Source organism: Eptatretus burgeri, chromosome 8 (genome assembly GCF_056783735.1).
Source record: "Eptatretus burgeri isolate ZD-2024b chromosome 8, Ebu_testis_v1, whole genome shotgun sequence".
NCBI classification, from domain to species: domain Eukaryota; kingdom Metazoa; phylum Chordata; class Myxini; order Myxiniformes; family Myxinidae; genus Eptatretus; species Eptatretus burgeri.
In genome coordinates this window covers 4,387,145-4,411,812 of record NC_140968.1, presented here as the reverse complement: position 1 = coordinate 4,411,812, position 24,668 = coordinate 4,387,145, and the positions used below count along the sequence as shown (strand labels likewise).

Here is a 24,668-nt window from a genome sequence, read left to right as displayed (position 1 = left end):
GTCGTACCTTGTGTCTGAAGGTCAACTTGAATCTGCTTGGAAGTTGATCGAGGTGCTTTCTCCACCATTCGTACAATCCTTCGATCAAGCCTTCTTTTGCAGCCACGTCCAGGGAGGTTGGCTTCAGTGCCATGGGCCATAAACTTCCTGATACCATTGCGTACGGTGGACACAGGAACATCAAGGTCTCTGGAGATGGACTTGTAGCCTTGAGATTGTCCATGCTTGGCTAAATCTTGTGTCTGACCTACTCAGACAATTATCTGGTTTTCTTCCTTTTCTCCGTACTCATTGCGGTACACACAGTGACACAAAACAGCAGAATGACTCCTGTTGTCTACTCAAACTGGTTGAATGAGTGATTTTTATATTGCAGACACCTGCAACTCACCACAGGTGAGTTCGATTCCAAAATAAAGGAGAATTACCTGCTTGAAATCGAATTATTTCTAACAACTTCTAAAAAAAGGTGCCAATCATATTGTCCGGGCTATTTTTAGAATTTCTGTGTGGAACAAGCGTATATTTAGTAAGTTTTTTTTTCAGCTTTTTTTTGTTTTGTTCCACTGCAAACCATTGAAATACGTACCTGGACACCAAAGTATTTTAAAATTTCAACAATTTTCTGGAAGAAATGGTGCATTACTTGGAAAAAAAAGTGCAAGGATGCCAAGATTTTTGGCCACGACTGTGTTGTTATGGACGTGGACATATTTTTATGTTACGTACTTCATCGATGCACTCAAGTTGTTCGTACACGTATTTTATACTTGTACAAACACTCTTAATAGTCCATCCTTGAGAGACACATACTCACATTCTCATAGTACAGTACATACTTTGAGGTACCCGGTTGAAAAAAAAAAGATAATGTATAATACTGGCTCCCACCGGTTAGTGTCTGTGGTCTACGTAAGCACGTTAGTCTGTGCGTTAGACAGAGAGACACAGACTAACACACAGACCCAAGATGCAATAACCTCTTCTCCAGTGAGGGGAATAAAAAGTGTTCCAACCGTGTGACAAATTCGACCGAGTCGTTCACAAAACTCTTTCCCACAAGGATACAATAAACAAAGCCGAACACTGTGCCGTGAAAGCCATTCTGAGGTGCTTCGCATGAACAAACGAATACAAATCGCACACCTCCACTCCACTGGATACTCACCTGTGGGACTCCGCCACGGGACGCATGTGGATCTCACCTTCACAGGAGCGCCAGCAAACTTTGAGTATGCCTGTTGGCAGCAGCGTTTATGTTCGGGTTAAATTAAATCAATGCAAAGGCAACTGTTGTAGAAAGTTGTAATTACTGTTCTGGCATTGATTTGATAACAGTAATCTTATAAATACAGTACTGCCAAGTGTGTGTGTGTGTGTGTGTGTGTGTGTGTGTGTGTGTGTGTGTGTGTGTGTGTGTGTGTGTGTGTGTGTGTGTGTGTGTGTGTGTGTGTGTGTGTGTGTGTGTGTGTGTGTGTGTGTGTGTGTGTGTGTGTGTGTGCGCGCGCGCGTGAGACTCTGTTAAAAATGAAATAAAATAATTAGAAATTTACTGGAAATGAGCCGCTTTGAGTAACCTCATTTTTAGCTCGCCTGTTCGAAGAACAGAGAGCTCTAGCGATACCCCCGGCATCAGCCCAGAGGGGAGAGCAGTACACCATCAAGCTGCGGATGAACGCCTTGCAGGTGGATAGAGCTTCAGGTGTGCCAAGGAGGGATTTTGCATGACGGAGGATGCACAGTCAGCGTCTGGCTTTGGAGGCCAACTTTGAAATGTGGTTTTTAAAGATCTGAAGAGAGGGAAGAGGCTGCTTGCCTGTCTGTCAGAAGGATGAAAGATGCCACGACAGAGGGTGGAGTCATCAGCAAATAGAAAAATGGGATTTTCCAGATAGTCGGAGAGATCATTGATGAAGATCAGGAATAGGACTGGGCCAAGAACACTGCCTTGGGGCACTCCAGCTCTCTCTTGACAAAGAGAGGAGATGAAAGGATTCCGTTGAGTGCCACACATTGGCTATGAGAGTGGAGGAAGTCAGTCAGCCATGTGTGGAGTTGGCCTTGGATTCCATAGGCAGAGAGTTTGGAGAATAAGACAGGATGGCAGACTGCATCAAAAGCACGAGATATGTCCAGAGAGATTGTCCTGATCTCATGTCTGACACTGAGGGCCTCCATCCATTGTTGGGTGAGTTCAAGCAGCATGTCCAGGGTAGAGCGACCTGGTCTGAAACCAAACTGATGATCTGAGATCAAATTGTTGGAGAAAAGGAAGGATTCCATGACCTTGCTGACTAATGGAAGTAAGCCGAGAGGTCTGTTGCTGAAGGATTAGTTTTTGCATTTTTTTATACAATGCAGTGATGTTGCTGGATTTCCAAACAGATGGAAGATAACCGAGTGCAAATGACAGGCTCCAGTTGCTGAATCACTGTCGAGGATTGACAGAACCTTCTCCACCTTCTAAGGTGCAAAAGCCACAGAGTCCAAGAGTAGTTGGCTGTGAAGGGAGGTAAGAGATAGAGATAGAGGTTGGGGACTCAAGATTTGGAAGAAAACACAGAATCGAGGCATTTGAACTTCCCATGAGCAGAGTCGGCTGTCGCGCCATTTAACAAGAGTGAAGGGATGGAAGGGGAGCATACACCAGAGACAGACTTAACAAGGTGCCGCCAGGTTTTAGAGGAGGGACACAAGTTTGAAATTCATCCTACTCCGAGAGATTGGACAGATGTTTTTTCTGGCTGTTGTGAGAGTGGACACATACTTGCTGTGGGCTGCAGCATGACTGCATCAACCACGTGACGTGACTCGCGGCGCTCACTCACTCACTCACTCACGTGACTATCGGCGCTCACTCACTCACTCACTCACTCACGTGACGTGACTATCGGCGCTCACTCACTCACTCAGTCAGTCACGTGACGCGACTCGCGGCGCGGCGCTCACTCAGTCACGTGACGCGACTCGCGGCGCTCACTCACTCAGTCACGTGACGCGACTCGCGGCGCGGCGCTCACTCACTCAGTCACGTGACGCGACGCGACTCGCGGCGCGGCGCTCACTCACTCAGTCACGTGACGCGACTCGCGGCGCGGCGCTCACTCACTCAGTCACGTGACGCGACTCGCGGCGCGGCGCTCACTCACTCACTGTCACGTGACGCGACTCGCGGCGCGGCACTCACTCACTCAGTCACCTGACGCGACTCGCGGCGCGGCGCTCACTCACGTGACGCGGCGCTCACGTGACGCGGCGCTCACGTGACGCGACGCTCACGTGACGCGACGCTCACGTGACGCGATGTGACGCGACCCGCGGCGCTCACTCGCTCACTCGCCCACGTGACGTGACGTGACCCGCGGCGCTCACTCGCTCACTCGCCCACGTGACGTGACGTGACCCGCGGCGCTCACTCGCTCACTCGCCCACGTGACGTGACCCGCGGCGCTCACTCGCTCACTCGCCCACGTGACGTGACCCGCGGCGCTCACTCGCTCACTCGCCAACGTGACGTGACGTGACCCGCGGCGCTCACTCGCTCACCCACGTGACGTGACGTGACCCGCGGCGCTCACTCGCTCACGTGACGTGACGTGACCCGCGGCGCTCACTCGCTCACTCGCCCACGTGACGTGACGTGACCCGCGGCGCTCACTCGCTCACTCGCCCACGTGACGTGACGTGACCCGCGGCGCTCACTCGCTCACCCACGTGACGTGACGTGACCCGCGGCGCTCACTCGCTCACTCGCCCACGTGACGTGACGTGACCCGCGGCGCTCACTCGCTCACTCGCCCACGTGACGTGACGTGACCCGCGGCGCTCACTCGCTCACTCGCCCACGTGACGTGACGTGACCCGCGGCGCTCACTCGCCCACGTGACGTAACGTGACCCGCGGCGCTCACTCGCCCACGTGACGTGACGTGACCCGCGGCGCTCACTCGCTCACGTGACGTGACGTGACCCGCGGCGCTCACTCGCTCACTCGCCCACGTGACGTGACGTGACCCGCGGCGCTCACTCGCCCACGTGACGTGACGTGACCCGCGGCGCTCACTCGCCCACGTGACGTGACGTGACCCGCGGCGCTCACTCGCTCACTCGCCCACGTGACGTGACCCGCGGCGCTCACTCGCTCACTCGCCCACGTGACGTGACCCGCGGCGCTCACTCGCTCACTCGCCCACGTGACGTGACGTGACCCGCGGCGCTCACTCGCCCACGTGACGTGACATGACATGACCCGCGGCGCTCACTCGCTCACTCGCCCACGTGACGTGACGTGACGTGACCCGCGGCGCTCACTCGCCCACGTGACGTGACGTGACGTGACGTGACCCGCGGCGCTCACGTGACGTGACGTGACCCGCGGCGCTCACTCGCTCACTCGCCCACATGACGTGACGTGACGTGACCCGCGGCACTCACTCGCCCACGTGACATGACGTGACCCGCGGCGCTCACTCGCCCACGTGACGTGACGTGACCCGCGGCGCTCACTCGCCCACGTGACGTGACGTGACCCGCGGCGCTCACTCGCCCACGTGACGTGACGTGACCCGCGGCGCTCATTCGCTCACTCGCCCACGTGACGTAACGTGACGTGACCCGCGGCGCTCACTCGCTCACGTGACGTGACGTGACGTGACCCGCGGCGCTCACTCGCTCACGTGACGTGACGTGACGTGACCCGCGGCGCTCACTCGCTCACGTGACGTGACGTGACCCGCGGCGCTCACTCGCCCACGTGACGTGACGTGACCCGCGGCGCTCACTCGCCCACGTGACGTGACGTGACCCGCGGCGCTCACTCGCCCACGTGACGTGACGTGACGTGACCCGCGGCGCTCACTCGCCCACGTGACGTGACGTGACGTGACCCGCGGCGCTCACTCGCTCACGTGACGTGACGTGACGTGACCCGCGGCGCTCACTCGCTCACGTGACGTGACGTGACCCGCGGCGCTCACTCGCCCACGTGACGTGACGTGACCCGCGGCGCTCACTCGCTCACTCGCCCACGTGACGTGACGTGACCCGCGGCGCTCACTCGCTCACCCACGTGACGTGACGTGACGCGCGGCGCTCACTCGCCCACGTGACGTGACGTGACGCGCGGCGCTCACTCGCTCACTCGCCCACGTGACGTGACGTGACCCGCGGCGCTCACTCGCCCACGTGACATGACGTGACCCGCGGCGCTCACTCGCCCACGTGACGTGACGTGACGTGACCCGCGGCGCTCACTCGCCCACGTGACGTGACGTGACGTGACCCGCGGCGCTCATTCGCTCACTCGCCCACGTGACGTGACGTGACGTGACCCGCGGCGCTCACTCGCTCACGTGACGTGACGTGACGTGACCCGCGGCGCTCACTCGCTCACGTGACGTGACGTGACCCGCGGCGCTCACTCGCTCACGTGACGTGACGTGACGTGACCCGCGGCGCTCACTCGCTCACGTGACGTGACGTGACGTGACCCGCGGCGCTCACTCGCCCACGTGACGTGACGTGACGTGACCCGCGGCGCTCACTCGCCCACGTGACGTGACGCGCGGCGCTCACTCGCCCACGTGACGTGACGTGACCCGCGGCGCTCACCTGCTCACGTGACGTGACGTGACGTGACCCGCGGCGCTCACTCGCTCACGTGACGTGACGTGACGTGACCCGCGGCGCTCACTCGCCCACGTGACGTGACGTGACGTGACCCGCGGCGCTCACTCGCCCACGTGACGTGACGTGACCCGCGGCGCTCATTCGCTCACTCGCCCACGTGACGTGACGTGACGTGACCCGCGGCGCTCACTCGCTCACGTGACGTGACGTGACCCGCGGCGCTCACTCGCTCACGTGACGTGACGTGACCCGCGGCGCTCACTCGCTCACGTGACGTGACGTGACCCGCGGCGCTCACTCGCTCACGTGACGTGACGTGACCCGCGGCGCTCACTCGCCCACGTGACGTGACCCGCGGCGCTCACTCGCCCACGTGACGTGACGTGACGTGACCCGCGGCGCTCACTCGCCCACGTGACGTGACGTGACGTGACCCGCGGCGCTCACTCGCCCACGTGACGTGACGTGACGTGACCCGCGGCGCTCACTCGCCCACGTGACGTGACGTGACGTGACCCGCGGCGCTCACTCGCTCACGTGACGTGACGTGACGTGACCCGCGGCGCTCACTCGCTCACGTGACGTGACGTGACCCGCGGCGCTCACTCGCCCACTCGCCCACGTGACGTGACCCGCGGCGCTCACTCGCTCACCCACGTGACGTGACGTGACGCGCGGCGCTCACTCGCCCACGTGACGTGACGTGACGCGCGGCGCTCACTCGCTCACTCGCCCACGTGACGTGACGTGACCCGCGGCGCTCACTCGCCCACGTGACATGACGTGACCCGCGGCGCTCACTCGCCCACGTGACGTGACGTGACGTGACCCGCGGCGCTCACTCGCCCACGTGACGTGACGTGACGTGACCCGCGGCGCTCATTCGCTCACTCGCCCACGTGACGTGACGTGACGTGACCCGCGGCGCTCACTCGCTCACGTGACGTGACGTGACCCGCGGCGCTCACTCGCTCACGTGACGTGACGTGACGTGACCCGCGGCGCTCACTCGCTCACGTGACGTGACGTGACGTGACCCGCGGCGCTCACTCGCTCACGTGACGTGACGTGACGTGACCCGCGGCGCTCACTCGCCCACGTGACGTGACGTGACGTGACCCGCGGCGCTCACTCGCCCACGTGACGTGACGTGACGCGCGGCGCTCACTCGCCCACGTGACGTGACGTGACCCGCGGCGCTCACTCGCCCACGTGACGTGACGTGACGTGACCCGCGGCGCTCACTCGCTCACGTGACGTGACGTGACCCGCGGCGCTCACTCGCCCACGTGACGTGACGTGACCCGCAGCGCTCACTCGCCCACGTGACGTGACGTGACCCGCGACGCTCACTCGCTCACTCGCCCACGTGACGTGACGTGACCCGCGGCGCTCACTCGCTCACCCACGTGACGTGACGTGACGCGCGGCACTCACTCGCTCACTCGCCCACGTGACGTGACGTGACGTGACCCGCGGCGCTCACTCGCTCACGTGACGTGACCCGCGGCGCTCACTCGCTCACTCGCCCAAGTGACGTGACGTGACCCGCGGCGCTCACTCGCCCACGTGACGTGACGTGACGTGACGTGACCCGCGGCGCTCACTCGCCCACGTGACGTGACCCGCGGCGCTCACTCGCCCACGTGACGTGACCCGCGGCGCTCACTCGCCCACGTGAGGTGACGTGACCCGCGGCGCTCACTCGCTCACTCGCCCACGTGAGGTGACGTGACGTGACGTGACCCGCGGCGCTCACTCGCTCACTCGCCCACGTGACGTGACGTGACGTGACCCGCGGCGCTCACTCGCTCACTCGCCCACGTGACGTTACATGACGTGACGTGACGTGACCCGCGGCGCTCACTCGCTCACGTGACGTGACCCACGGCGCTCACTCGCCCACGTGACGTGACCGCGGCGCTCACTCGCTCACTCGCCCACGTGACGTGACCGCGGCGCTCACTCGCTCACTCGCCCACGTGACGTGACCCGCGGCGCTCACTCGCCCACGTGACGTGACCCGCGGCGCTCACTCGCCCACGTGACGTGACCCGCGGCGCTCACTCGCCCACGTGACGTGACCCGCGGCGCTCACTCGCCCACGTGACGTGACCCGCGGCGCTCACTCGCCCACGTGACGTGACCCGCGGCGCTCACTCGCTCACTCGCCCACGTGACGTGACCCGCGGCGCTCACTCGCTCACGTGACGTGACCCGCGGCGCTCACTCGCTCACTCGCCCACGTGACGTGACCCGCGGCGCTCACTCGCTCACTCGCCCGCGGCGCTCACTCGCTCACTCGCCCACGTGACGTGACGTGACCCGCGGCGCTCACTCGCTCACTCGCCCACGTGACGTGACGTGACCCGCGGCGCTCACTCGCTCACTCGCCCACGTGACGTGACGTGACCCGCGGCGCTCACTCGCCCACGTGACGTGACGTGACCCGCGGCGCTCACTCGCCCACGTGACGTGACCCGCGGCGCTCACTCTCCCACGTGACGTGACCCGCGGCGCTCACTCGCCCACGTGACGTGACCCGCGGCGCTCACTCGCCCACGTGACGTGACGTGACCCGCGGCGCTCACTCGCCCACGTGACGTGACGTGACCCGCGGCGCACACTCGCCCACGTGACGTGACGTGACGTGACCCGCGGCGCACACTCGCCCACGTGACGTGACGTGACGTGACGTGACCCGCGGCGCTCACTCGCCCACGTGACGTGACGTGACCCGCGGCGCTCACTCGCCCACGTGACGTGACGTGACCCGCGGCGCTCACTCGCCCACGTGACGTGACGTGACCCGCGGCGCTCACTCGCCCACGTGACGTGACGTGACCCGCGGCGCTCACTCGCCCACGTGACGTGACGTGACCCGCGGCGCTCACTCGCCCACGTGACGTGACGTGACCCGCGGCGCTCACTCGCCCACGTGACGTGACGTGACCCGCGGCGCTCACTCGCCCACGTGACGTGACGTGACCCGCGGCGCTCACTCGCCCACGTGACGTGACGTGACCCGCGGCGCTCACTCGCCCACGTGACGTGACGTGACCCGCGGCGCTCACTCGCCCACGTGACGTGACGTGACCCGCGGCGCTCACTCGCCCACGTGACGTGACGTGACCCGCGGCGCTCACTCGCCCACGTGACGTGACGTGACCCGCGGCGCTCACTCGCCCACGTGACGTGACGTGACCCGCGGCGCTCACTCGCCCACGTGACGTGACGTGACCCGCGGCGCTCACTCGCCCACGTGACGTGACGTGACCCGCGGCGCTCACTCGCCCACGTGACGTGACGTGACCCGCGGCGCTCACTCGCCCACGTGACGTGACGTGACCCGCGGCGCTCACTCGCCCACGTGACGTGACCCGCGGCGCTCACTCGCCCACGTGACGTGACCCGCGGCGCTCACTCGCCCACGTGACGTGACCCGCGGCGCTCACTCGCCCACGTGACGTGACCCGCGGCGCTCACTCGCCCACGTGACGTGACCCGCGGCGCTCACTCGCCCACGTGACGTGACCCGCGGCGCTCACTCGCCCACGTGACGTGACCCGCGGAGCTCACTCGCCCACGTGACGTGACCCGCGGCGCTCACTCGCCCACGTGACGTGACCCGCGGCGCTCACTCGCCCACGTGACGTGACCCGCCGCGCTCACTCGCCCACGTGACGTGACCCGCGGCGCTCACTCGCTCACTCGCCCACGTGACGTGACCCGCGGCGCTCACTCGCTCACTCGCCCACGTGACGTGACCCGCGGCGCTCACTCGCTCACTCGCCCACGTGACGTGACCCGCGGCGCTCACTCGCTCACTCGCCCACGTGACGTGACCCGCGGCGCTCACTCGCTCACTCGCCCACGTGACGTGACCCGCGGCGCTCACTCGCTCACTCGCCCACGTGACGTGACCCGCGGCGCTCACTCGCTCACTCGCCCACGTGACGTTACATGACGTGACGTGACCCGCGGTGCTCACTCGCTCACGTGACGTGACCCGCGGCGCTCACTCGCTCACGTGACGTGACCCGCGGCGCTCACTCGCTCACGTGACGTGACCCGCGGCGCTCACTCGCTCACGTGACGTGACCCGCGGCGCTCACTCGCTCACTCGCCCACGTGACGTGACCCGCGGCGCTCACTCGCCCACGTGACGTGACGTGACCCGCGGCGCTCACTCGCCCACGTGACGTGACGTGACCCGCGGCGCTCACTCGCCCACGTGACGTGACGTGACCCGCGGCGCTCACTCGCCCACGTGACGTGACGTGACCCGCGGCGCTCACTCGCTCACATGACGTGACCCGCGGCGCTCACTCGCTCACTCGCCCACGTGACGTGACCCGCGGCGCTCACTCGCCCACGTGACGTGACCCGCGGCGCTCACTCGCCCACGTGACGTGACCCGCGGCGCTCACTCGCCCACGTGACGTGACCCGCGGCGCTCACTCGCCCACGTGACGTGACCCGCGGCGCTCACTCGCCCACGTGACGTGACCCGCGGCGCTCACTCGCCCACGTGACGTGACCCGCGGCGCTCACTCGCCCACGTGACGTGACCCGCGGCGCTCACTCGCCCACGTGACGTGACCCGCGGCGCTCACTCGCCCACGTGACGTGACCCGCGGCGCTCACTCGCCCACGTGACGTGACCCGCGGCGCTCACTCGCCCACGTGACGTGACCCGCGGCGCTCACTCGCCCACGTGACGTGACCCGCGGCGCTCACTCGCCCACGTGACGTGACCCGCGGCGCTCACTCGCCCACGTGACGTGACCCGCGGCGCTCACTCGCCCACGTGACGTGACCCGCGGCGCTCACTCGCTCACTCGCCCACGTGACGTGACCCGCGGCGCTCACTCGCTCACTCGCCCACGTGACGTGACCCGCGGCGCTCACTCGCCCACGTGACGTGACGTGACCCGCGGCGCTCACTCGCCCACGTGACGTGACCCGCGGCGCTCACTCGCCCACGTGACGTGACCCGCGGCGCTCACTCGCCCACGTGACGTGACCCGCGGCGCTCACTCGCTCACTCGCCCACGTGACGTGACCCGCGGCGCTCACTCGCTCACTCGCCCACGTGACGTGACCCGCGGCGCTCACTCGCTCACTCGCCCACGTGACGTGACCCGCGGCGCTCACTCGCTCACTCGCCCACGTGACGTGACCCGCGGCGCTCACTCGCTCACTCGCCCACGTGACGTGACCCGCGGCGCTCACTCGCTCACTCGCCCACGTGACGTGACCCGCGGCGCTCACTCGCTCACTCGCCCACGTGACGTGACCCGCGGCGCTCACTCGCTCACTCGCCCACGTGACGTGACCCGCGGCGCTCACTCGCTCACTCGCCCACGTGACGTGACCCGCGGCGCTCACTCGCTCACTCGCCCACGTGACGTGACCCGCGGCGCTCACTCGCTCACTCGCCCACGTGACGTGACCCGCGGCGCTCACTCGCTCACTCGCCCACGTGACGTGACCCGCGGCGCTCACTCGCTCACTCGCCCACGTGACGTGACCCGCGGCGCTCACTCGCCCACGTGACGTGACCCGCGGCGCTCACTCGCTCACGTGACGTGACCCGCGGCGCTCACTCGCTCACTCGCCCACGTGACGTGACCCGCAGCGCTCACTCGCTCACTCGCCCACGTGACGTGACCCGCGGCGCTCACTCGCTCACTCGCCCACGTGACGTGACCCGCGGCGCTCACTCGCTCACTGGCCCACGTGACGTGACTCGCGGCGCTCACTCACTCACGTGACGTGACTCGCGGCGCTCACTCACTCACGTGACGTGACTCGCGGCGCTCGCTCACTCGCTCACGTGACGTGACTCGCGGCGCTCGCTCACTCACGTGACGTGACTCGCGGCGCTCGCTCACTCACTCACGTGACGTGACTCGCGGCGCTCGCTCACTCACTCACTCACGTGACTCGCGGCGCTCGCTCACTCACTCACTCACTCACGTGACTCGCGGCGCTCGCTCACTCACTCACGTGACGTGACTCGTGTCACCGTACCACACCACACATTTAATGTACAAGATGATTGATTTCTCGCCACGACAAGCAATACACATCATTTCGGCGCCAAAATGAGTTTACAAGTCCATGACGAGTTACATCGTTACCATAACCACCAAGCACTCAGCATCGACCGACGGCAAACCCCAATCTCCTCTCCAGCAATGTAACTCCATGGGAGTCGCCATTTTCAAGCATCCACTCAACCTTCGCTTCCGGATGTAATTATAACAACAAAGTCTTCATGACAAATCACACGTCATCAGTAATCTTGTTTTATCAGATAAAATCTGTTGGGAACTTTGTGGTGCAAGAGTAAGATGAGAAGTAGGAACAACGACTGAGCTATCAAAGTATTGTTATACAGCTCAAGTAGCATCGCTTCACCACATGTACAATGTTAATAAATTTAAACAATTCTTGTACTTACACTTAAATGTACATATAAACTATAGAACACCTGTTGTAGAAAATGAATTACGATACTTTCTGGAGGGGGCACTGCATTCTGTGGACGGTATCCTGCTGGGAGTCGAAGATGCGGTCACATTGGATATACAATTCTGCTCACAAAGAAAGTTACTCATAACCTCAATTTTAATATTGTTCTAAATAATCTAATTTAAAGTATTTGTAAAGAGGGACTATTTATTTATTTGGTGCTGACGTGGATTTCTTCCCTCGAACCGCGTCGTGATCGAAAGGATTCTTGATTGTTGAGGGATCTTGACCTCCTCGAGGATTCAACGTCGAGCCGACTCGGTGTTGCATGTATCGGGATAAAATAAACCACAGAAGTCCAGTAATAATCAATGTCCACAAGGAGTTCTTTCCTCTATACCATTTATTTGCTCTCTCTCAAGTCATTCTCCCCCTCCCCATATATCCATTCCATTTTATAAGCAGAGAGGCCTTTGATCGCAAAAACAGAATGCACAGCTTATCAGCCCGGTCACCTTGTACTTTCAGAAACCCAAGCAATGTCCAAAGTGTCAAAGAAAGACAAGATTATAAGTAGGTGGTCGGCCTTAACAACTAAATAGTAGAACAGTAGAGGAAAAACACAAACACTTTGACCTACTCAGACTGAGGCAAAGGTTTCTTGTCTAGAGAGTAATAATTTCCCCAACACTCCCCCCTTGTTGCCTAATAAGGCAACACTAGTTAAGTTTAACGATATATATTTTCTCTTCACTTGGAAATGCATTCTCTCTTGCGTTTGAGTGTGCCCATTTTCTTGGGTAGTCACATCCCCCCTTTTCCCCATCGTAGAGCTCAGTCCCTTAGCCTTTCCTGTCCCGCAAGCCAGGTGGCTTCATGTGGTTGTACAGCTTCGGACCTGGTCGAGGTTCCGGTAGGCCCCTAGGCCGATAGAAGATAAGGCTACCCGTTGGGCTGCACAGCTGATTTTCGACAACCTATTTTGGGAACAAAGTAGATGGGCAAGAGTGGATTGACAATTCCCGTGAATATTGAACACATTCATTTGCGCTACTTATGGATTTCCAAGTTCAGGTTCTATCTCAAAAGAGTCGTAGGACTCAGTGTCAAAACCAGGGTATGAGGGTGGTGCTTGGGCCACCATCACCTTTTTAGCAGTATTCCTCTTTAGACAAGAAACAATCAATGCCGGCATTGTAATTGTTGCACATCTAACAAGCACCACTACAATGATGATCCACAATAACCCAACGGAAATCCAATGCAATAGGGTAGTTCCCCAGCCTCCAAAAATCCCTTCAAACCAGGAATAAAGCCCATCTTTCGTAAAATAATTGTGATACTTGGCTCCTTCTTGCTTAATCTTGTCAGCTATGTTTGTGATTTTCTCCGAGTTATCAGGGATATAAGTACAACACTCAGAGTTAATTACAGCACACGTTCCTCCTTGAGCTGCGAGAATGAGGTCGAGCGCAACTCGGTTTTGCATTGAAACTGCACGTAGGGCGACGACCTCCGAGTTGATATCAACCATGCCGAGAGCAGTTTTATTTGCCAATAATTCAAGCGAAGCAGCTAACTCTGCCAATCCCACAGACGTTTGTCCAACACCGTAGTGAGGGATTAAAATCATGAAGAACAGTTCAGTTGACGTAAAACCCCGTTTACCCCGTTTCAAATGCTCAAAAGGTGACTTAGATAACAGGCGCATATGCGGCAAAATGAATGACAAGAAACAAGATCCACTCCAATTAACTGGAAGCCATGGGTATGCTCGATTTCCACACACGAAATAGGTATTATTTAAAGCGACTTGTGGTCCTATCGTGTGATTTTCATAAACATAATGACTGCATTCAGAATTCCCTAATCTTCTTTCTCCCCATGCCTCTTGTACCAAGCATAGTTCGGGTTTTTCTGTTGCCCGTTCAACCATAAAATGTGGAGGCATTTTACTTAAATTAAAATTTGGCCAAAACCAGTTACTGAAATTTCGTTGTCGGAGGCAATTTCCATTTCCATTGGTAACGATGTGGTCGTCAAGGTTATTATCTTGTTTATCCCAGTTTCTTTCCTTTGCCCAGTACCCACACCATTCACTCAGATTAAATGGTATAGCCAGAAGCGGTATCCCAGTAACTGCTGAATGAGGTATCTTAGTACAAACCCAGCAATTGGTTTTATTAAAAGCTTTCGCGTGTTTACGAGAAAGAGTCAGATAAGTGTTTATTCCATGTGGTGAACCCACTTTGCTCGTTAAGCTTCTTCGGTCTCTGAATGCCCTAGGCTTAGTTTGGTGGGTAGTCTGATAGGCCCATCTCCAAAGAACATGCAAATAATGTTGATCACAGACAGTACTTATCGGATTAACAGGCCAAGTACACATTGTACAACTTGCATTTAGTAGTACAAATAATCCTGCAATGGAAAGAATCATTAAAGTTATCAGGAAGCAATGTTCTCCTCGGGTTCTTTTCTGCCGTGTGCCAGTTTGCAGTGTGTGGCATGGATCCATGTTGCTCTTCCTTTACACTTCACAGCTGTATGGGTAGTTAGCAGTATTTGAAATGGCCCACACCAACGTGCCTGAAGAGAGTTCTTCCGTTTGTAAATTTTCACGTAAACAAAGTCTCCGGGTTTGAAGTTGTGATGATCAGATGTGGCTGGTTCTGGCAGAGCTTGTTTCACCTGTGCATAAAAAGTTCTTACAGCATGATTCAGAGAGACACAGAACGTAAGCAACGTGTCGTCCATTTGCTGCACGTTCATGTCTTTTATAGTCAAAGGAGGTGAGTTCGGTAATCTCATTGGTCTTCCCATCAGAATCTCATGCGGAGATAAGCCAGTGTTTCGATTTGCGGTAGATCTCATAGTCATGAGAGCAATTGGCAGAGCATCTGGCCATTTTAATCCAGTTTGTTCACAAATCTTGGCCAGTTTATTCTTTAGGAATCCATTTTGCCTCTCTACTGCCCCCGCAGATTGCGGACGATGCGGGCAGTCGAAATGTTGCTTTATTTGCAATACGCGACATAATTCTTTCACCACTTCGGCTGTGAAATGAGTACCTTGGTCACTGGAGATCCTACAAGGTATTCCAAACCTACAGATGAAATCCTTCATCAACAGTTTAACCACAGTAATGGCATCTGCTTTCCGACAAGGGTAAGCCTCAACCCATTTGGTGAACAAATCGACGATGACTAACGCAAATTCAAAACCGCAGCATTTTGGTAACTGGACAAAATCCATCTGGATATGAACAAAAGGTCCGAATGGAATTGGATGACCCCCTGGGGCCATCTCCACCCCCCTTGCTGGGTTATGTTTTTGGCAAATATGACATGTCTTACAATACTGTTCTGCAATTGGACTAAACCCCGGGGCAAACCACTGTCTCCCAATTAAAGCACTCATGCCGCCTTTGCTAGTATGCCCGGCCCCATGTGCCAATCGGGCGAGCCAAGGTAATAGAGCTCTTGGTGCCACCACACGACCATCAGATGATCTCCATAATTTGGATTCATTATCGAATTCACATCCAGCCAGTATCCACAAATCTCGTTCTTTAGCACTGACAGCTGTCTGCAAAGTGTTTATATCGTCAATGGTTGGTGTTGCCTCTTGTCTCAATACACATTGTGATATTAAAAGAGCTCTGGTGTGGGCAGCAGATTTTGCAGCTGCATCTGCCCTGGCATTTCCCCGTGAGACGTCATCAGATCTCCTGGTGTGGACGTCACATTTTACCACTGCAATTTGGTGAGGCAGAAGTATTGCTTCCAGTAGATTCGCAATCCATGTTCCATTCCTTACTTGTGTACCTGATAACGTTATAAAACCCCTTTCGCGCCAGAGTGCTCCGAATTCGTGTACAGCACCAAAGGCATAGCCGGAGTCAGTGTAGATTGTCACTATTTGGCCTTTGGCTAAATGGCATGCACGAGTGAGGGCGAACAGTTCTGCCTGCTGCGCGGAACAGCTCTCAGCCAATCTCCCGCTTTCGATTACTTCGTGATCAGAGCAAACGGCGTAGCCTGTTAATAAACATCCATCAGGTGCACGCGATGATGAGCCGTCGACATATAGAACGAATTCAGAATTTTGGATTGGTGTGTCTTTCAAGTCAGGACGGGGTTGACACGTGTGGGCGATTATCTCTTCACAATTGTGAGGATCACCATCTTGTACTCCTGGCAACAAACTAGCAGGATTCAGCGGTGCGCATCTCCTAATCGTAATGTTCGTGGGTGCTGTGAGTGAGAGTTCGTATGTTGTTGCTCTTGAAGCCGACAAATGCTGTGTTTTCGTTTTTAACAATACAGCTGTCACTGCATGCGGTACCAGGAGAATCAAAGTGTTTCCCGCGACGAGCGCTTCGGTCGCCTGCACCGCGAGCGAAGCGGCTGCTACTGCCTTGAGACAAGGGGGGAATCCTTGCGCTACCGGATCCAATTTAGTACTGTAATATGCAACAGGCCGTAATTTGTTTCCGTGCTTCTGTGTCAGCACAGATTGTGCGAATCCCTGTCTCTCACATGCGTACAAATGGAAAGGTTTTTCATAGTTTGGTAAACCCAGAGCGGGAGCCGAAGAAAGAGCCTGTTTTAACGTTACAAAAGCCTTGTCTGCATTTTGTGTCCATGCAAGTGGGCTGGGCGCGTTTGCCGAACCAATGTCCACCAGGGGGTGCACTAAGGCCGCATAATCTGGTATCCACTGTCTGCAATAGCCGGTCACTCCGAGGAAAGACCTCATCTGTTTAGCAGTAGTTGGCTTGGGCAGGTTTAATATTGCCGCTATACGTTCAGGGGAGATGCGTCTTGTGTCTCCCTTCAGAATATGTCCCAAATATTTAACTTCTTCTTGGCAAAATTGCAATTTAGCTCTCGATGCTTTGTGTCCTTTCCTGGCTAAGGCCCTCAACAATGTCAATGTATCTCGTTCGCATGCGTCTTTTGACGCTGAACAGATCAGCAGGTCGTCAACATATTGAATCAGTGTGGATCCACAAGGGAAAACTACATCATCCAAGTCGTCTTTGAGGGCCCTCGAGAATAATGTTGGACTTTCACAATAACCCTGGGGCAATACAGTCCAAGTGTATTGCTTTCCCTGGTAGGTGAATGCAAACAGAAACTGTACTTCTTGGGCTATTGGTATACTAAAAAAGCTGAACAAAGATCCACAACACTAAAATAGGTAGTGTTACTTGGGATGCTTGATAGAATGGTAGTTGGATTTGCAATTACAGGAAAAGCTGGAATTACCGCATCATTCACTGCCCTCAAATCCTGTACGAATCTCCACGTTGGCTTTCCAGGTTTTCTCACAGGTAAGATCGGTGTATTACATTGACTAACAGTGGGAATAATTATCCCTTGTTTCAATAGTGCTTCCACTACAGGAGCAATTCCTACCTCTGCTTCTGGAGACAAAGGGTATTGCGGTTTTCGAGGCAGTTTCTTTTTTGGATCTATAGTGATCTTGATTGGATTCATACTTTTAATTTGGCCGACATCGTTGGCATGTGTTGCCCACAGACAAGTCGGGACTTGTTCGAGTATTTCAGGTAATTTTCCTGACCCATTTAATTCTGAGAGATCGACCACCTCAAACACAGCTTTTGCTGATCCTTGACATTCTGTCCAACAGAATCCCTGTTCCCCGATCTTCCAAAGTCCGTTTACTTGGCTCGATTCCATCAAAGTCGCTTGTGATGCTTTTTTCAAAGAGGTTACCATGTGACCAATGTCCGTTTCTTGGTAACCTTCTGCAATCACTAAAGTAACATGTGGTGTAACACTGGACGGTTGGTTCCACAATTTTAATTGTTCCTGCGTCAGATGCACCTCCAGGCCAATTCCTTGCTTCCCAATCCAAATTGTTCCCAACACTAAGTCAAAGGTCTGGTGTAATTTCGAGAGTGTTTCACTCGCATAGACGTTATCTTTTCCCTTGATGTTGCAATCTGCAATGCAATGTAGTCGAGTCTGTAAGTACCGTCTGTCCATGCCGTGTTTACTCACCCAATCGACCACCTCGGGTACGTTTCTCTCCAAATGTGATAAATATTCCTGCAAATGGTTAAATGCTTCACAATTAATCACAGTCCATTGATATACAAGATTTTCTGTATTTTCCTGTAATAAATTCATCATAGTTATGTGTGATTCGTGAGGCATTTCTAAATATACACCATCAGGGGTACACTTAATTGAACAATTCAGCTTGCATAACAGATCTCTCCCCAACAGATTAATTGGTGTATCAGTTGCCATCAAAAATGCATGGTTTGCAGACAATGGTCCAATTTCCACCCGGAGCTGCTCTGTCAGTGGAATCGTACTAGCAACTCCCGACATTCCCACTACTTTTACTCGTTCTCGCGATAACGGGGCGTCTGGGAAATCACTCCTTCTGAGCGCAGATTTGGTCGCTCCTGTGTCGACTAAGAAAGGAATCTCTTGGCCTTCAATTTTCAAAGTCAATTTCGGTTCGTCACATGGTTTCAAAGTCAGGAAGGGTAACTCAGACGAAGTCGCTTCTTTTCTTTGTCATAAAACGAATGGGTTTTGGGTTTGAAATGAACCTTGAGATGGAGGAGGAAGAAATGAGGGTGGAGGAGGAGGGAACGAGGCTGGAGGAGGAGGAGGAGGGAATTCGGTTTGAGGTGCAGTGGGTTGAAATGAACCAGCTTGCTCAAACTGTGTTCCCCATCTTTCCTGTTGTCTATAATATGGATTTTCATTCACTGGAGGCGTGGAGTGTCTGCGAGTTTCATCTCTGTATTGTGCCGCTGGTCTCTGTTCTACCGGTTCATACGAACTATAAGTTCGACTGTTTCTACGATTTCGGCATTCGTTAGCCCAGTGCCCTTGTTTTCCGCATGTATAACAGAAATCTCTGCGCTGGTCTCTGTATTTTGGTCTCTGACGGTAATTGGTTTGCCCTCGGTTTTGTGCATTATATCTCACATTCCTTTCCCCGGAGCATTCACCTTGACCTTGAACCTGGGATAGCATTAATGTTGATTCGTTTTCCTCGTCAGAACGATGTTTCAACAATGAATTACAATGCGTTACATATTCCATCAAGTCTTTCACTTCCTTTAATTCCCAACCAATACATACTCGCTTTATCTCATTTTGTAATTTGGCCGTCAAACCATTAAGGTAGACATGAGCAAATGGTACCCCCTCTTCTTTCAGTCCAGAGTGACATTGGTATACACCCGAAAACGCTCTAAGAACTCCAATGGGTCCTCGCCAGCGCGTTGCCTGCACACCTGTATTTTTGCCCAGTCGGTCTTAAGTGTTACCACCTCTGTGACAGCGTCAATGAGGGTGTCAATATGTTCTTTGAGCTCCTCCCTGTCTCCAGGAGCTTCATCTGGCCATGCAGCGACCTGTTTCAATTGTCGGAGTAACCCTTCTGGTACCACTAATTTTAATAATATTTCCATGTCCATATATGTTGGCTGATGGCATGCCACCACCACGCGTAGTTCCGCCTGGAATTTTTTGGGTTCTCCCGTATCTTCGGCATCTCATTTACGATGGCTTTTAATTCAGAGCCCCACGGACGATATATTGCTTGTACCTCCCTTGCACCTGGGTAATCTCGCAATGGAAACGCGCCAATGAGTGCCTCATCATCTCCGTCCTTCGCGGTCTCCGGCATTATTTTTTTTGATCGAGTTTGTATTTTACCCTTGTCAGCAAGAGGAACTTTATTTTTGCTTTGTGTTCTTGTTTCTTTCTTAATTACTCGCCTGGCTCCCCGTTGAGCCTCTCCTTGCCCTGTGGCATCATCTCCCTCTGTCTCTCCCGCTTCTTCGTCCTCGAGCGGTTGTGCTATCGGAACTGTGCACTCTGGCCATGTATCTGAGTCTTCTTCTTCATCCTCAAATCTGACAGCCACTGCTCGCTGTCTCTTGGTTTTATTTTCAAGTCTCACCGGCATTTGCTTCGTTAATTGGTCTAGCTGACCCTTCAGGTTTAACAACCGTGCCTTTTCGTCTCTGTCATGACATTCCTTCATCCAATTTATATAAACGCTCCAGTTCACCTGCTTCTGGACCTTTTTGTCACTATTTTTCACTTCCAGTACTTTTCTTAAATTGTCCAAACACTCGTGATCGAACGTTCCATTCACAGGGAAGGGTAATCGACTATTTTTGGTCCAATTGCACCATTTCCCCATGTCTCTCACAGCTTCAGGCCCATACTTATCAAACATAATTCTTGCACATGTACCTCTCCGTGGTTTTTGAATACAATTTGCCTCGGTATACCCATTTTCCTTCCTTTTACAATTTCTATTTCCCATCTCTAAAATCACACAAATCACAACCGCTAAATTCACTCTAAAATCACAGAATAAAATAAATCGCACCCCCGGAGAACCCCCCCTGCTTACCTTCGCTCAAGCACTTGTCGTTCCTCCAGGCACTGCCTCCGGCAGATTAAGCACCTCCGGTCACGAGCGCCGCACAACGCCGATTCGAATCCGAGTCACGGCACCAACTGACGTGGATTTCTTCCCTCGAACCGCGTCGTGATCGAAAGGATTCTTGATTGTTGAGGGATCTTGACCTCCTCGAGGATTCAACGTCTAGCCGACTCAGTGTTGCATGTATCGGGATAAAATAAACCACAGAAGTCCAGTAATAATCAATGTCCACAAGGAGTTCTTTCCTCTATACCATTTATTTGCTCTCTCTCAAGTCATTCTTTTCCTCCCCATATATCCATTCCATTTTATAAGCAGAGAGGCCTTTGATCGCAAAAACAGAATGCACAGCTTATCAGCCCGGTCACCTTGTACTTTCAGAAACCCAAGCAATGTCCAAAGTGTCAAAGAAAGACAAGATTATAAGTAGGTGGTAGGCCTTAACAACTAAATAGTAGAACAGTAGAGGAAAAACACAAACACTTTGACCTACTCAGACTGAGGCAAAGGTTTCTTGTCTAGAGAGTAATAATTTCCCCAACAGTGCCGTCACTGACCATTGTACAAACTGGATGGAGGATCGGCTGATCATCGCGCACACTGCACACAAGTGTGAAGCCGTCGCACGGCCATCTTGGAACTCCCAAAGGGACACGTCTTTATCTGCTTGTGACTTGGCGAAAAGCTTTCATCCACAGTCTGATGGAGTACTGCTCTCCCCTCTGGGCTGGTGCTCCCACCTCTCTCAGCTTCATGCTGTGGAAACCAAGACTTTTAGGATCCTTGGTATCCCCAGTGATGAGGCTGAGTCTTTGGGTCTCTCACTACAGGCAGGTCGATGGTCTTTGTCTTCTCCCATCTCCGCTCCGGCGTCCCCCCCCCCCATATTTCCTCAGGGAACTCAAGGTTCCCCAACAACCCCATCGTGGTAAAACTACCAAAATCATGAATCACTGCTCACCTTCACTCTTTCATTCCTCTTTTCCCACCTTTGGAACAAACTCCTTCACTCTCTTCAATCCCATTCTTCCCTCCAGGTCTTCAAAACAGCGATTTACCACCACCTATCTTCCCCCATCTAAACCCTCGATCTTTTCTACCCCCGTTAATCCACCCCAACCCACCTCCTTCAAATTCCCTGTTTTCCTTCCTGAAAGTCCCTGTAATGTCCATCTTGTATTCCCCATTTTCCCTCCCCATCCCTCTCCCTTCCACAGATCTCCTAACGTCTCTGTTCCCCACTGTTTTGTCCTTCTCTCTCCCACCCACTTTTCTCCTACTCCCCTTTTTCTATGTTCTGTGTGTTAGCTCTTATACACACCTCGACATTTCATATAATTTTTGTTTTTTTTAAAGGTGATGCCATTTTAGAAGAAAAAAATCCTCCCTTTTACATCAACCCCAACAATGTATTTATTTTTTGTATATCTTGTCGAGGCTCGTATGAGAGCTAACACACAACGCACGACAAGGGGGGCATAAGACAAGAGGGGCAGGAGTGGGAAGGACAAAACAGTGGGGAACAGACATGAAGACATCTGTGGAAGGGAGAGGGATGGGACGGGGAACATGGGGAATACAAGATGGATATTACAGGGACTTTCAGGAAGGAAAGCAGGGAATTTGAAGGAGGTGGGTTTGGGGTGGATTAACGGGGGTAGAAAAGATCGTGGTTTTAGATGGGGGAAGACATGAGATGGTAGTGAACAGCTGTTTTGAAGACCCGGAGGGAAGAGTGGAATTGAAGAGAGTGTGGGAGTTTGTTCCAGAGGTGGGGAAAAAAGAGGAATGAAAGAGTGAAGGTGAGCAGTGATTCCTGATTTTGGTAGTTTTACCAGGTCAAATGTTTCTGGGAAACGGATTATTGGTATACAAACTTGTTATTGTAATGGTACCTAGCTCGTCATGTCTTTTCCTTCATAGGTCTGGCATAGTCCACACATAGTGTTAGCCGGGAAGTTCTATCCCATCGATTGGCTCTACACATTAGCCGGTGCTTACTTGGCAACTCTGCTCGGCTGTACCTGTTCAGATAAGTTAACACAAGTATACATCGAGGGCACGAGGCCCCCTTGATAACGTCGTCCAAAGGTAAGGTAACCACACGAAGCAGTGACACCCTTCCAGGATTGGCGGTACCAATCGGCATTCGTGGTTGATTAGCCACCCGCTGAGCTGCAGTGTTATCCATGGCTGGTGGCCTCAGGACTGGATGTTCTGGAGGAACTCGAGCACTTCGTCCCATGGCGAACCTCGAACCCCGGGTCGTAACAATATACTTATTCCAAGTTTGGTCAAAATCCCATCACTGGTTGTCAAGTTATCGTGGGAACAGAATTTTTACCTCATTTGACCTCTGACCCCATAATCTAATCAGTTTATCTTTACATCGTTATAATACTTTCTACCAAGTTTGACTTAGATTCCTTGTCATTATTAAATTATCGCGGTAACGAAAACCTATCACAGACGGACAGACAACCCGAAAACATAATGCCTCTGGCGACTTCATCGGCAGAGGCATAAAAAGTACAGGCAATAGATAATGTCATGTTGGCTTGAGTGGTGTGATACCTGATAAGGCCTGGAGTTGTGGTTGTGTTCTGCATCCATCCATCCATCCATTGGGACCACACTCTGTACAGAGCGTTGGTGCTGCCTAAGCAATCTCCTTGCTCATTGGGTACAATCCTGGATGGATCACCACTCCGACACAGGATACCAGCACGCTGGCACTCATTTTGCCAACCTCGGAAGGATGACAGGCAGAGTCAACCCCACCTGGTATTAATACAACAGCCGAGTGGGATTCATATTTAGGATCCTCGGATCCCAAGCTCACGACCCTAACCATTAAACCAACACCAGGCATTGTGTTATGCATGATTGTAGAGTTCGATTATTACCTCCGCCACCAAAGGTGGAAGGAGGTGTTTTCACCCCTGTCTGTCTGTGAGCAGGATATCTCAGAGTTGTGGATGGATTCGGACGAAAGTTGGTGGATAGTTTGGGTGTGTGACAAGGACGAGTTTGTTCGATTTTGTTGAGGATCTGAATTCAGATACGAGAATTTTTTAATTTTTAAAGTCATTCGTCACCATTGAGAGATGGGACCAAAACTATACATAGCATGATATTTTCAAAAACTTATTGGGCCCAATATGTTCTACTGGACCAGACATCACGTGGTGGAGGTATGCGCTCCACCGAGTGCCCTTCCATTTGCAGATACGAGATGACAGGGATTCAAGCCCGAGGGTTGCGCTTGCGATTCTCCATTGCATTATGTTGCTTCAAAATGTGCAATTGGATTAGCAATGCGAGCACCTTTTTGATGGTGACACCATCATTATGATGTCACTTTTCTCTCCAGGTCAGTGACACAATTAAGAAGAAATCTCCTTCCTCACACCTCCCAACCAATGGGATTCCAACCCGCAGGGTCTGTCTGTGTTTTATCCTCTAAATGTTGAGCATCAACCAAGAAGCAGCACGTACCATTTGTAAAGTATTTAGAATGACTCCACCATGATCCGAATCGAACCGCTGACCTACCAGACCCGGAGTGGACGATCTAACCACAAATCAATTAAAAAGTACCAAAATTGCAAAACCAAAAGGACAATTTTTTAAAAAAAACAACAACCTGCAAACCTTTATTATTATTCTTTTTATAGATTTGCTGTCATAGCATGAAATCAAGAGGAAAGAGCAACCAGAAGACTGCTGTGGGGGATCATGGGTCGGGAGCCAAGCATCACCGACTGCTGGAGACATCAGTTCATAGACGACACCAAAGTGGAAATGGTCTGCGCTGCTCCCGGGATCTTTCACAGGAAGGCACACAGTTTCTCCATCGTGGCTGGGTTTTTATTGCAAAGAAACTTCAGCTCTTGCTTTCCAGCCTCAGTCTTGACTGAAATGACAAAGAGATTCAAAAATTCACGACAAGATGCATTACACCCCTGGTTTATCCTTCTTCTTCAGCACAGTTCAGCAAAGTCAAAGAAAAAAGTAAATAAGAAGAATAAATATGAAAGAAGGTTAAATAAGAATAAGAAAGGCAAAGCCTATATTTTCATTGGAGACCGAACAGTGATGTTTAAA

General features: G+C 54.0%; 2 protein-coding genes across 4 annotated transcripts in view; both read right to left on the bottom strand.

Annotated features, from left to right (window-relative positions):
* The window catches only part of LOC147020963 (metaxin-1-like), a 14,110-nt gene extending 2,182 nt beyond the window's left edge, over positions 1-11,928 (bottom strand). Inside the window, exons 1-2 of the mRNA XM_085890699.1 lie at positions 11,774-11,928; positions 1,169-1,238 (exon numbers count right to left, since the gene is read on the bottom strand). Of these exons, the coding sequence (XP_085746825.1) occupies positions 1,169-1,238; positions 11,774-11,854 (151 nt within the window). The 5' untranslated portion in view covers positions 11,855-11,928. The remainder of the gene's footprint in view (positions 1-1,168; positions 1,239-11,773) is intronic.
* A 9,161-nt stretch (positions 11,929-21,089) lies between these two features.
* DAP3 (death associated protein 3) overlaps positions 21,090-24,668 on the bottom strand; it is a 47,317-nt gene continuing 43,738 nt past the window's right edge. For all 3 annotated transcript variants that reach the window (XM_085890695.1, XM_085890697.1, XM_085890698.1), the window contains one exon: positions 21,090-24,477. In XM_085890695.1, the coding sequence (XP_085746821.1) occupies positions 24,392-24,477 (86 nt within the window). In that variant the 3' untranslated portion in view covers positions 21,090-24,391. The remainder of the gene's footprint in view (positions 24,478-24,668) is intronic.